Source organism: Mangifera indica, chromosome 3 (assembly GCF_011075055.1).
Source record: "Mangifera indica cultivar Alphonso chromosome 3, CATAS_Mindica_2.1, whole genome shotgun sequence".
In the NCBI taxonomy this organism is placed as follows: domain Eukaryota; kingdom Viridiplantae; phylum Streptophyta; class Magnoliopsida; order Sapindales; family Anacardiaceae; genus Mangifera; species Mangifera indica.
Window position 1 is genome coordinate 6,905,308 of NC_058139.1, and position 12,099 is coordinate 6,917,406.

General features: G+C 28.4%; 2 protein-coding genes and 1 long non-coding RNA gene across 3 annotated transcripts; 2 read left to right on the forward strand and 1 right to left on the reverse strand.

Moving 5' to 3' along the window:
• The first annotated feature begins 2,439 nt into the window (after positions 1–2,439).
• LOC123211972 (metallothiol transferase FosB-like) lies at positions 2,440–3,426 on the forward strand. The gene is made up of 3 exons (XM_044630968.1): positions 2,440–2,686; positions 2,779–2,884; positions 2,989–3,426. Exons 1-3 carry the CDS (start codon positions 2,532–2,534, stop codon positions 3,235–3,237), a joined length of 510 nt encoding a protein of 169 aa, XP_044486903.1. The 5' UTR covers positions 2,440–2,531; the 3' UTR covers positions 3,238–3,426.
• A 5,100-nt stretch (positions 3,427–8,526) lies between these two features.
• On the reverse strand, positions 8,527–9,381 carry LOC123210695 (MAPK kinase substrate protein At1g80180-like). Its single transcript, XM_044629180.1, has one exon. It carries the CDS (start codon positions 9,240–9,242, stop codon positions 8,832–8,834), a length of 411 nt encoding a protein of 136 aa, XP_044485115.1. The 5' UTR covers positions 9,243–9,381; the 3' UTR covers positions 8,527–8,831.
• A 1,502-nt stretch (positions 9,382–10,883) lies between these two features.
• On the forward strand, positions 10,884–11,945 carry LOC123211757. The gene is made up of 3 exons (XR_006501469.1): positions 10,884–11,126; positions 11,237–11,311; positions 11,437–11,945. It is a non-coding gene; the product is annotated as an uncharacterized LOC123211757 (long non-coding RNA).
• Positions 11,946–12,099: the final 154 nt, after the last annotated feature.

Genomic DNA, 12,099 nt, shown 5'->3' on the forward strand with positions numbered 1-12,099 from the left:
TTTATATGTTTAATTATTCCCAGTTTGATGTATAAGTTCTCACTTTTTTGGCTTTCATTCACTATTGCTTCTCCAGTTCTCCCAAATAAGATGTGCAAATTCAAACATTCAAGATGTTCGTTCATCCTTCTTTCTCTTATCTTCTAAACAACTTCATGTGTATTTGGTTCTGATAATATTTTATTATTAAAAATTAAAGATTATCATAAAGATAAATTATTTAAAGGATTGCTGGTATGAATTATTATTATGTTTAATAAAGTTTGATAAAAATTTATAAATATAAATAATTATTATGTTTAGTTAGAGGTAAAAAAAATATTAATATATGATTGACTTTATATATAATTATTCTAAAATATTTTACATGTTATATATTATATTAATTAAAAATAATTTTTGTCCTAAAAATTATTAAATAAAAATATAATTATAATAAAATTAATATTATCTTGATAGTTTTTTAATATCTAAAATAAAAACAGTAATAAAATTCTTTTTTATATTATCTGTCACATTATCATTGATAATAAAAAATTATTAAAATATTTTATTACTTATCAACCAAACAAAAAAATGTAAATAATAAAAAATAGATTATCATACTAATAATTTTTATCCTTAAACTAAACCCACCCTTAAAAGCATCTAACAAGTATTTAATCACCATCAAAATCACATATGTTTCTCATTGATGAATAGCACAAACGGATTCTTCTTGATAAGTAGGAATCATACTTTTACCTAAAGCATATGACCCTTTTGTTTGGAATAAAATTTTGCATACAAACAAATCATAAAGAATTATTTATACAAATTAAAATAATAGTTTATGATTGGATGATATAATTGTTTGTTTTTTCTTTCACTTTAAATCATCCAATCAGATGTTAACATATCGTTTTTTTTTTTTTACTTTAAATCATCTAATCAGATGTTAACATATCAATTTGTATAAACAAATTTATACTATTAATTTATACATATAGTATCACTCATTTATTTGCAAAGATTTCTCTTAAAACAAATGAGGTCTCTCTAGAACCTGGTTTGCGGTTGATGAAATTAAGCAAAAGCACGTCTTAATCTTGCATATCATTGTCACATTTCCCGTTCTAAATTATTATAATTTCATAAGTTAGTGCATATTGACTAGGATTAAGCATGTAAAGGTGAAAAGACTTGTAATGCATGGATGGGTTAAAGTTAGAGTTCTCGATTACAAGAGAAAGAGGGGAAAAAATATATATCTTATGATTATGCATCATCGCTTTTCCTTGATTGCCACCATTAGGTTTTGAGTTAGTGGCAGCCAACTCAAAATGTTGTCACTGATATTAATTTATATATATGGCTGGTCACATCATGCGCTTGCAATCTCCTAAGTCCTAAGTAATAATATTATATATTATATTATAACAATACTGGTACTAATAAATATTGGGTACATAAGGTAATACATATATGATAGGAACACTTAGGCTTTCTCTTTCAGTCAAAATTAACCTAGTCACAAAGTCATTAGGACAATAATTGGTGACAATTCAACAAATCTAAACTATTGATATTACTTTTGTCTTGCAAAGATTGCACAAACCCACCATGGCAAAAATTAATCATAGCTTGCTTGAGAAAATACATAAACAGACATTTCTCCTATATTTTATAAATTAGCCTATTATGATTATTTTTTTTAAGCTGTCTAAATTAATTGCTGTATTTTTGGAGCAAATCCATCATTAACTTCGTCAAATCATAATATTAATTACCATTCTTTTATATCCTCATCATACAGATATGCTATATCTATTTTATTAGATTTCATATTCAACAACTTACCGTATTAGCCGAAATAGGATGAGAGAATTAAAGTCATGGTCATTATGTTATAATTTCAAAATCAGATGTCCTAATTTCATTACATGGATCTTCTAATGATTATGTTAATCTGTCCCATTAATTTTATTAATTAAAGAGGCAGACCAAAAGTCCTTGTTATTAACCCTATTTTCCTCTAAATTAAATTATATTTTCATTTAATTACAAATATCATGCCTGATATTATAAAATATTATACTCAATTATTGGATTTTGCCAGCCAGCATATATAATTGATTGAGAATCAAAAGAGATTACTCATATTTTTCAATTAAATTCATTGTTCAAGTAATATAATTTTCTCAAATTATCCAATTTAACTGTAGTAAAATAATTTTTCATTGTTAAAGTAATAATTTTTCTCAAATATTCCTGAGGTAGATCAGAACCAACCATTTGGTAGGGGATGGTAAGTGTGCTTAGCTGGCGCATGCATTGAATCTGAGTCAGCAACACGGAGTCTACGTGTCAAAGTCATCTTTATCTGCACGATTCATGTATGGACACGCGTCGTGCATGAAAGGCCCTCCTATTCTATATATACTCACCCTCTTCCTCTCTATCTTTCCATTCATTCATATTCATTCACTTAATCCTGTGACTAATTCAACCAATTTTTCCTATTCTCCAAAATATTCTCGCTTCCCTGGAAAATGAAGGAATCCGTGGCAAACCCTTTGCACCTCAAGTCTTTGAACCATGTCTCACTCGTTTGTCGATCGGTTGAAGAGTCCATTGATTTCTACCAAAACGTTCTCGGTTTTTCCCCCATAAGGAGGCCCGGTTCTTTCAACTTTGATGGCGCATGGTGATGAATTAGTATAATTTTATGGATTAACATCAATTAAAACATGCTTTATCACCTTTTTTGAATTTATGAATATGTTTTGTGTTTCCTAGGCTGTTTGGCTATGGAATTGGAATCCATTTATTGGAATCAGAGGATCCTGAGAGCCTGCCGAAGAAAAGTGAGATCAATCCAAAGGATAATCATATCTCTTTCCAGGTGATAATTACTTTCCTTAATTAAATTATTCAAGGAGTTTGATTTTGTTACGTCTCTGACTTTTTAAGGGATAAGTTTTATAATTTGTTGTTTAATGGGTATAGTGTGAGAGCATGGGTGCGGTGGAGAAGAAGCTGAAGGAAATGGGGATTAAGTACGTGAGATCGTTGGTGCAGGAAGGCGGAATAGATGTAGAACAGATGTTTTTCCATGACCCAGATGGCTTCATGATCGAAATATGCGACTGCGATAATCTTCCGGTGGTTCCGCTTGTCGGCGAAATGGCTCGGTCGTGTTCCAGGGCGAACCTCCAATTAATTCAGCAGCAGCAGGTACGAATGGTGCAGCAGTGACGGATAAACCCATTGTATCATTCACATAATAAAAACCATCAAGAGAGAACAATCCGTTTGATCTCTTTTATTATTATTATTACTATGTCGTCCTCTTTTTTCTTATTAATTTTTTTTTTTAATGTTGTGTTTCTAAGGTTTTTGTAATAAGACATCATAAAATGGAATCCATTTTGTTAAATTTGAAGAGACTTTCTGTTAAATTTGTTTGTTTATGGCGTGATTAGTTGTAAAATATGCAAAATAGTTACAAGTATTTGGGCAAATGAAGTTACAGAAATTGAGTGAGAGAATTGAATTCATTATTACCATTTATGGGGAGTGGACGGATAGGGTTTTCCCTTTTAAAATTGGCAATTAGCTGAATGGATGTCGCCAAAACAAAGTGGCTTCACAGTAAGCTTGCAATAACTTTGTTTAGAACGTTGGAGGAGTTATAATATAATACTAACTACATTAACAATGAATATATACATTAAGTTTATTATTATAATAGTATATCCAAATCTATACCGTTTGTCTTCAGCCAAACCCTAGAGTCTTCTTCTAGCATTCAATCGAGGAGCTATTTACACTCACTATAATACAGTGCGTTATCTAGCCTTAATGTATCTCTGTTGTATGATCTTTTGGATGGTAATAGTTGACATTCTTGTAATTTATTTTTGCTAAATTTTATTGTCTTTTTCGTTGCGCAAATATAAGGAGTCTAATGTTGCACATTGTTCATCTAACTATAGAGGAGAAGGAAAGGTCAAAGTCTAATTCCTCTTTTGAAAGAGAGAGTTTTATAAACATGCATTCTACCCTTTCTTTAAAACATCCAAGTGGGGGGGAAGCGTTCCCCTAATATCATAGTGGATAACAGTAATCGTCTTATGGGGGCATATAAGAAAATACTACGATATGATAACTTTCCTAACATGGTTGCAAAAGTTAGTCTACTGTGTTCTAGAAAATGTTCAAATAGAGTGTGTATTGTATTTGGAAGGGATCAATAACGAGGATAGATAAATCTTTCTTAGGAGACATTTGGTTCTTGGGATAAAAAAATTATTTTGATAATCTATTTTTTATTACTTACATTGTTTTGTTTGGTTTGTCAATAATAAAATATTATAGTAATTTTATATTACTAATGGTGATGTGATAGATAATGTAGGTGATAATTTGATTAAAATATTCATTTTAGGTATTAAAAAATTATTAAAGTAATCTTGATTTTATTATAATTATATTTTTATTTATTAATTTTTTAAAACAAAATAACCTCATTTTCAATTAATATAATAAGTAATATAAAAAATATTTTAAAATAATTATACCTAAAGATATTTAAGTAAATTAATTTATTAGTATTATTTTATTATCTCTTACTAAACACAATAATTATTTATATATACTAAATTTTATCAAACAAAATAATCATTTATACTCAGTAATCTTTTAAGTAATTTATATTTAAGGTAATTTTTCAATTTTGGTAATAAAACATATCAAAATTGAAAAATTACTTTAAATATAAATTACTTAGAAAATTACTGAATATACATGATTATTTTGTTTGATAAAATTTAGTAGGTATAAATAATTATTGTATTTAGTAAAAGATAATAAAAGAATACTAGCAAATTATTTTACTTAAATGTCTTTGGGTATAATTATTCTAAAATATTTTTTATATTACTTGGTATATTAATTGAAAATGTGGTTATTTTTGTCTAAAAGAATTAATAGTTAAAAATATAATTATAATAAAATCAAAATTATTTTGGTAATATTTTAATACATAAAATGAATGTTTTAATCAGATTACCATATACATTATTTATCATATCACCATTGGTAATTAAAAATTACCGTAATATTTTATTACTGACAAACCAAACAAGTTAATGTAAGTAATAAAAAATAAATTACTAAAATAAACTTTATTAACCAAAAACTAAACGACTTCTTAAGGTAATATTTCAATTTTGATAATAAAATATTTTCTAAACCAAATACCCCCTTAGAGTCTCTTTGTTTATTTTAAGTATTCCTCCACACTAGATCATGATGAATCCTTGCTTCTTCTAGGTGATCTTTTATATTTATAAAATGAATTCAAATTAAAATTTAAAAAACAACTTCTTGTTTTGTCACATTAGAGGCATGGTAAAAATCTTATTTATATTTGATGAAAAGTTATTATCTTCCAAAATTGACACGAGATAAGAATGAAATGTAGATTGACATGTCACTTAATCTAGATAAGAGACTTCTATCCGTTTGTCAAGTTGTTAATCACTATTCTTATATATCCTAAATTTGATCAAATAAAAGTTTAACACATAACAATAGTACAATTATGTATAAAGTTAAAAAAAAAAATTACGTGTGATAGAAAGTTGGGAATACTAATTTATTAATTCATTAAAATTGAGATTAAAAAATTATATGAATTAATAAATTATTATAAAATATTCTTAAAACCATGTGGTGATATATAGGTTAGTCACCCATTTTGGATTTATGAATTGTAAGATAAACCAGTAATGAATGTCATTCCCGAATTGTTTGCTTTTCTTTTATTTTTTTCCTTTCCTTAATCTTTCAATTTTAGATAGTATTTATGTAAATAATTTTACATATATAGGTTACATAATTTGGATAATATTATATACACAACTTTTATATATAATTTTATACATAAACAATGATATATCATCATGTGATTGAATAACTAAAAATTAAAAATAAAATAATATTTAATTATATAATAATATATTATTATTTGATATAAAATTATCCAAATAATTTTATTGTTAGAAATATAGCATGTCAAACGCATAAACAAAATGCCTGCGAAGTAGACAAGAATTTGTGGGTTTAAGGCCCTCTTCGGCCTATTATGATAGTATAATATAATACAATAAAACTATTTATACTCATTTTTGGTACATAATTTACATACACAGATGAGGTGTTATCATGTGATTAAATGTTTCTTTATCATATGATGACACATAGGGTTGGATTCGAGCCGAGCCAGCTCGAGCATGAGTTCGGCTTGGCTCGGTTCGAGCCCGAAACGAGCCGGGCTATGCTCTGCTCGATCGAGCTCGAGCCGAGTTCGAGCTGGCTCGGGTTGGCTCGGTAATTTTTTTTTAAATTTTTTATACAAAACGACATCGTTTTGATCCATATATATACAAAACGGTGCCGTTTTGATATGAAAAATGAGCCGAACCGAGCCATAAACGAGCTGAGTCGAAAACGAGCCGAACTCGAGCCGGCCATAAAAAAATCGAGCCGAGCCCGAGCTGGCTGCGAGCCGAGCTAGGCTCGAATCCAGCCCTAATGACACATGTTTTAAAATCACCTAATTACATGATGACACATCACTGTGTATATGAATTGTGTACAAAAAATGGGTACACATAACATTGCTCAATATAATATGTATACAATTTTAAATCTATAATTAGATATATAAATAATGTATTTTAATATAATTAAGTGTTTTTTTATAAAAACCTTAAACTTTTTAATCAAAATCAATCCATCACATAATAAAATATTTTATATATATATATATATATCTAATCATAAACTCTAAATACCTCCGCCCTAAATATTATTAGGTGCAAATGATCAACCAGCCATACATTCATAGTTTTTTTTAGTGTTCGATTTTTCTGTTCAGTTACAGTATTTGATCCCCATAGAAGGAAAATATTCTTCATCTCTTTCAAATCTAATCCTTTAAAATTTTTTTACTTAATTGGTTTTATAACTCAACTTTGTATACTCAAATCGTGTGCACTTTAGTATATCAAGAAAAATCATCAATAAAGGTCACATCAGATTTTGACCACCTCTAGTCAAAGTTTGCTTCAAGTCTCCCAAAAAAGTGTAGATTAAGCCAAATAAATCAATTTCTCTTTGAACAAAATCGCACGACTTCTTTGTTAATTTAAATTCAGCACAAAATTAGTATTTATTCAAACATGTATTATTAAGGCCGGAAATAAGACCAACAGATTGCATTTTCTTTTAAATGTAACATACACTAAGATGTCTTAATCTAGTTTATCATATATCAAAAAAATCAACCAAATAAAAAAAAAAAATGATACGTTTTCATTTATAATCTTAATAATGGTATGTATAAAAAGTTCTTGATTGTAATAACCTTTCTTTATAAAAATATTATTTGTATTTATCTAAAAATAAAAAAGGTAAAAAATTACATTATTTGAATATACAAATTAGTTTCTTTTAGTAATACAAATACAACATGTGATTGGTGATTTTTTTAATTCATGAAATAGCCTATACATGGGATTAATAGTAATTGAAAATTAACATATTTTAAATAGATGAAATAAATATATAAATAATATATTATTATATAATTACAAATTATTTTATTATTAATATAAAATTATTTAATTATATAATATTTATTTTGGATATTTAAAATATGTACTACACTTTAGTTAATGTGTCGGCACCCAATAGTATAACGTCCTGTTGTTTGAAGCGCATGCATTTGCGTCACATATGCATGGAAGCTTCTACTCATGATTGTTACAAGCATTTGTTTGTTTTTTGAAGCGAATGCCTTTGCGTCATATTTGCATAGAAGCCTCTTGTCTTGGGGTAATTTCCTTTTAATTTTTTTTTTTTTTGGAGAAATTGCTTAATAAATTCATGAAAGTAATTATTTAATTTGTTCGGTACATTCAGACATTATTGTCTCAAATTTTAATTGCTTAGAAGTGTAGGATTAAACTACACGGATTCTCTCTAACATATTTATATTTTCAATCAATTTTTAATAAAATTATTCAAAATATGTCTATAAAATTTAATTTACTGAACGATATATTTATCCAAATTTTATTAAATTAAATTATTAATATTTGCTCACAATGGAAAAATTTTCGATAAAAAAGAATAAACATTATAAAGAAACAATGCTACCTTATTAATTTTTAAAAGTGAAAAAATTGTAAGTGATATGGTAATTAGTCGGGTTTTGGATAAGACTTTGTGATTTAGAAATTTAAAGGTAGAAACAGTTTTGCCAAACCTAGAAAATTCATTTACTTTTTTAAATTTAATTTGGCTTGTTGCCTGCCACCTATCCGAGAGGTATATTTATCTATATTTAAAAATAAATTATTAATATAATTTTATGTATAAATAATAATATAATTTTATTTAAAAAATTAATTATATATTTTATACTTTTATATTTCAAAAGATTAAGAGATATATTTTTTATCGGAGATAAAAGGGTAGAGAATTCTTTATCATATATCAAACTTTATCCTCAATCAATCTACACAAGATAGGATACCTAAGGCCCTATGTTTTATGTGCCTAATCCCAATAAAATTAATTCACTAAATTTGCACGGCGAAATTTTCCCAGGAACCAAACGGTACACACATAATTACATCCACCCAAACCAAACTAGGAAAAAAATTATAACAAGAACATGAATAAGAACACCAATAGACAAATAATAAATTACCAAAAATCTTACCGGGATATTCCATCTCCGGTAATCCTAAAAACTTTTTTTATTATTTATCTAAGAGCTAGTGTGATCTACGCTTACCGGACTTCTTCAACTGATTCTTCTTTGACGTTTTACCAAAAGCGCCGCAGAACCCACATGCAGATACTTTCGGAGACGGCGGTTCTATCGCCGGAGACACCCTACCCGTCCTGTAACCCCGTCTTTCGCCGTTGGATCGGCTTCTTTCCATCGTATTAATTGATCTCGTGGGCTTACCGTCTTTTGTATTGTTATTATAGTCGTGTGATATTTCTTGGCCTTGTGTTTCTCGTTCTTGACGACCACCGCCGCCGTGCAGCTGCGGCTCTGAAGCTTGTTCATCTTTTTGATTCACTTTGTTTAACTCTCCGGATAAAAATCTATCGTCCCATACAAGCCCTGAAGACCCTTGTCGCCGAAAAGAAACTGCAGATCTCTGTAAGCCCGCCATGTTTAGAGAGCTAACCCTCTTTTAGATCAAACACAAATAAACGAATTACGAAAGTATAATAATTATAATGAGTAGTTGATCTCTCTTCTCTTCTCTAGTCTGGTTATGACTTTGTCATTTATATACATAGAAAGAGGAGAGAGGTTGAAGAAGAAAGATAAATATAAAGAGTTCATTATTAACACTTCCTGCTCAATTTTAGAAATATCAGATACACCCACAAGTTTTAGATACTACGATACACCCAAAAATTGATTATTTGTCTTATTATACCCCATATATATTATATATATATATATATATATATATATATATATATATATATATTTATATTTTTAAGTATGCAATCTATTTATTTTTATTATAATTTATTGTGTAAATTTAGATAATAAATTTAATAGTTATATGACTAAAACAAAATTTATAAAAATAAAATAAAATTATCTATACATATATTGAGTAATAATATTCTAATAATAAAGTAGACAATTATTTGAATTCATTTGTTACTTTCCAAAACACATGGGTGCCTTGGGGTTGCCCTGAAACCTTGAGGAGTAAAATGAAAGTCGTAAAAGAAAAGTTCTGATGGGATGAGGTGAGATGACGAGGAAACTCAGTCAAAAAATTCAAAGTTTGTTAATCAATATCAATCTTTCTGTTAATATATATTTATTATTAATTTGTTAAGGACACTCATTTGCTTTTTACACAAAAGCCGCTTCCTTTTAATTGTGTGAATTAATGTTTTAATTATGATTCAACGAAATTTTTGGAGATTTGGAATAGCGTGGTGAATCTAAAGGCGGAGTTATTTACTGGGGGCGAAATTGTCAGTAATTATAATTTCCCACAGATTGCAGTAGTTTCAATAAATGATAATCTAAAGATGAAAGTCAGATGTTTTAGTTGGACTTGGACGCCACCTTTCTTTACTTAAATAAATTATGAGACAAACGGCTGATGGGTTCACATGGGATTTGAAATTTGAATTAATTTAATTTTAATTAATCATGCTTTTTGGTCCCTCAAGTTTGACTTAACTATCAGATCCTCTTCTGAGGGGTTTTAGTGAAATAAATGGCCTGAGGGCATTTCAGTACTTTTATCATTCTCATTAATGTTGGCTTGTGAGTGTGGTGTCGCCATGGAGACGGGAGAGACTGCGGCGGTCGTGAAGATGGGTGGGGAGGCTGTGATGATGCGGTTTTAAGTTAACATTACTTAGTATATTATTACTAAATTAGTAGTATCAATGGGAAAATTAAGTATAAATTTCATGTAATATATAACATATGGTTTAATATTAATATAATTTATTAATATTTTTTTTAAAATTAATTATAACCTCACTGAGTTAATATTAAATTTGATATTTACTAATAAATTTTAATTTAAAATTAGTATTAATATCTACATTTTAAATTTTAAATTTTAAATTTTAATTTTAAAATTTTAATACCTTACCAATTTAATTAATTTTTGGGTCTCATTGACATTATTATTTTTTTTACTTTTTATAAATATTTATTTTATAACTGAAATAATAGGAGTGTCATGAAAATTTCACTACGTGTCACAAAATCGGGGGATTAGATAAACAGGAGGTGGAGCAAGTAGGGTCAATGAACATAACCGGCACATCAACTTCATCTGCAAACGCCTTGCCTCGTCACTCCCCACCAAAACCTAATCTCTTAATATTTCTCATGATTCCATGTCCAGGTTTCTTATTATTCTGTTGACTTAATTACAGAAATCCCCAAGTCTTAGTTAAACAACAAAGGCCAACTAACTATGTCCCACCCAAGGTCTGATTCAATGATATGCTCACATTTAAGTTTGAAAAAAAATCAATTTCTCACCCATTTATCAAAGCCTACGGTTAGTTTTAATAGTATCTTTGAGGAATTTTTTTTTTAAATTTTTTGAAGGGGGGATAATTTAATTTGTGATATAATCCTTGACTTGGATTTTGATGTATAACGTTGCAGGACGAACTGTTAAATGAAGTAACTAAAGTGCGTAGTGAAAAGTGAAAACTTCCTTGCGCTTCAGTCTTTGATAAGGTAATTATCACACTGTTTCTGTCTGATCATGCATTTTGGGGACTCTTTCAATGATTCGGATAATTGTTTATATTTATTTTACTATGTGAATTTATCTCACTATTCATTTGATTGTTATATTTTAGGAAAATGCAGGAAGGAGGATTGGATTTCCAAACAAGAAGAAACGCAGACCTTTATGGAGCATTCATCAACCACCTGTCTTTAATTTGGAACAAGCTCTGCTTAATGGCTTATGTTTAAGTATTTCAGCAAGATTATTTTAGCTAATGTGAGTTTTTTCATTATGAGCAGCGACTCAGGTTCATGATTTATGACTATACGGTTACAACAGAGCAAAAATGATACAGAACTTGGCATGGAAAGTAGCCCTCTGAACTTCCAGGAGAAATTCAAGGCAAGCTCAGTCATTCGGCGAAAGAGTATTTTAAGAGACATTCTGCTGCTCTGGAATCATACATGTCGAGAAGGGATCTTGATTTGAATGTGGTGAGTTATCTCTCTGTCTCTCATCTGAGTTAAACATTATATTGCTAAGAGATCTCAAGTTGTGGATCTTGATTATGATGGATGTTGATTGTTGACACAACAAAAAAAATCATGGAAATGGTTTAAGGAGCCGAAGGTTATACAATAAGATTTTTGCTTTGGGAAAGAATTGACATTTTATTACTAGCAAGTTGGAAATGTTGGTGAAACTAAGAAAAACCTGGGTTTACTTTAATTTAAATTACTTACCAACCAAAAAAAAGTAAAACATTGATTTGAATTACCCAAAAAAAAAAAAA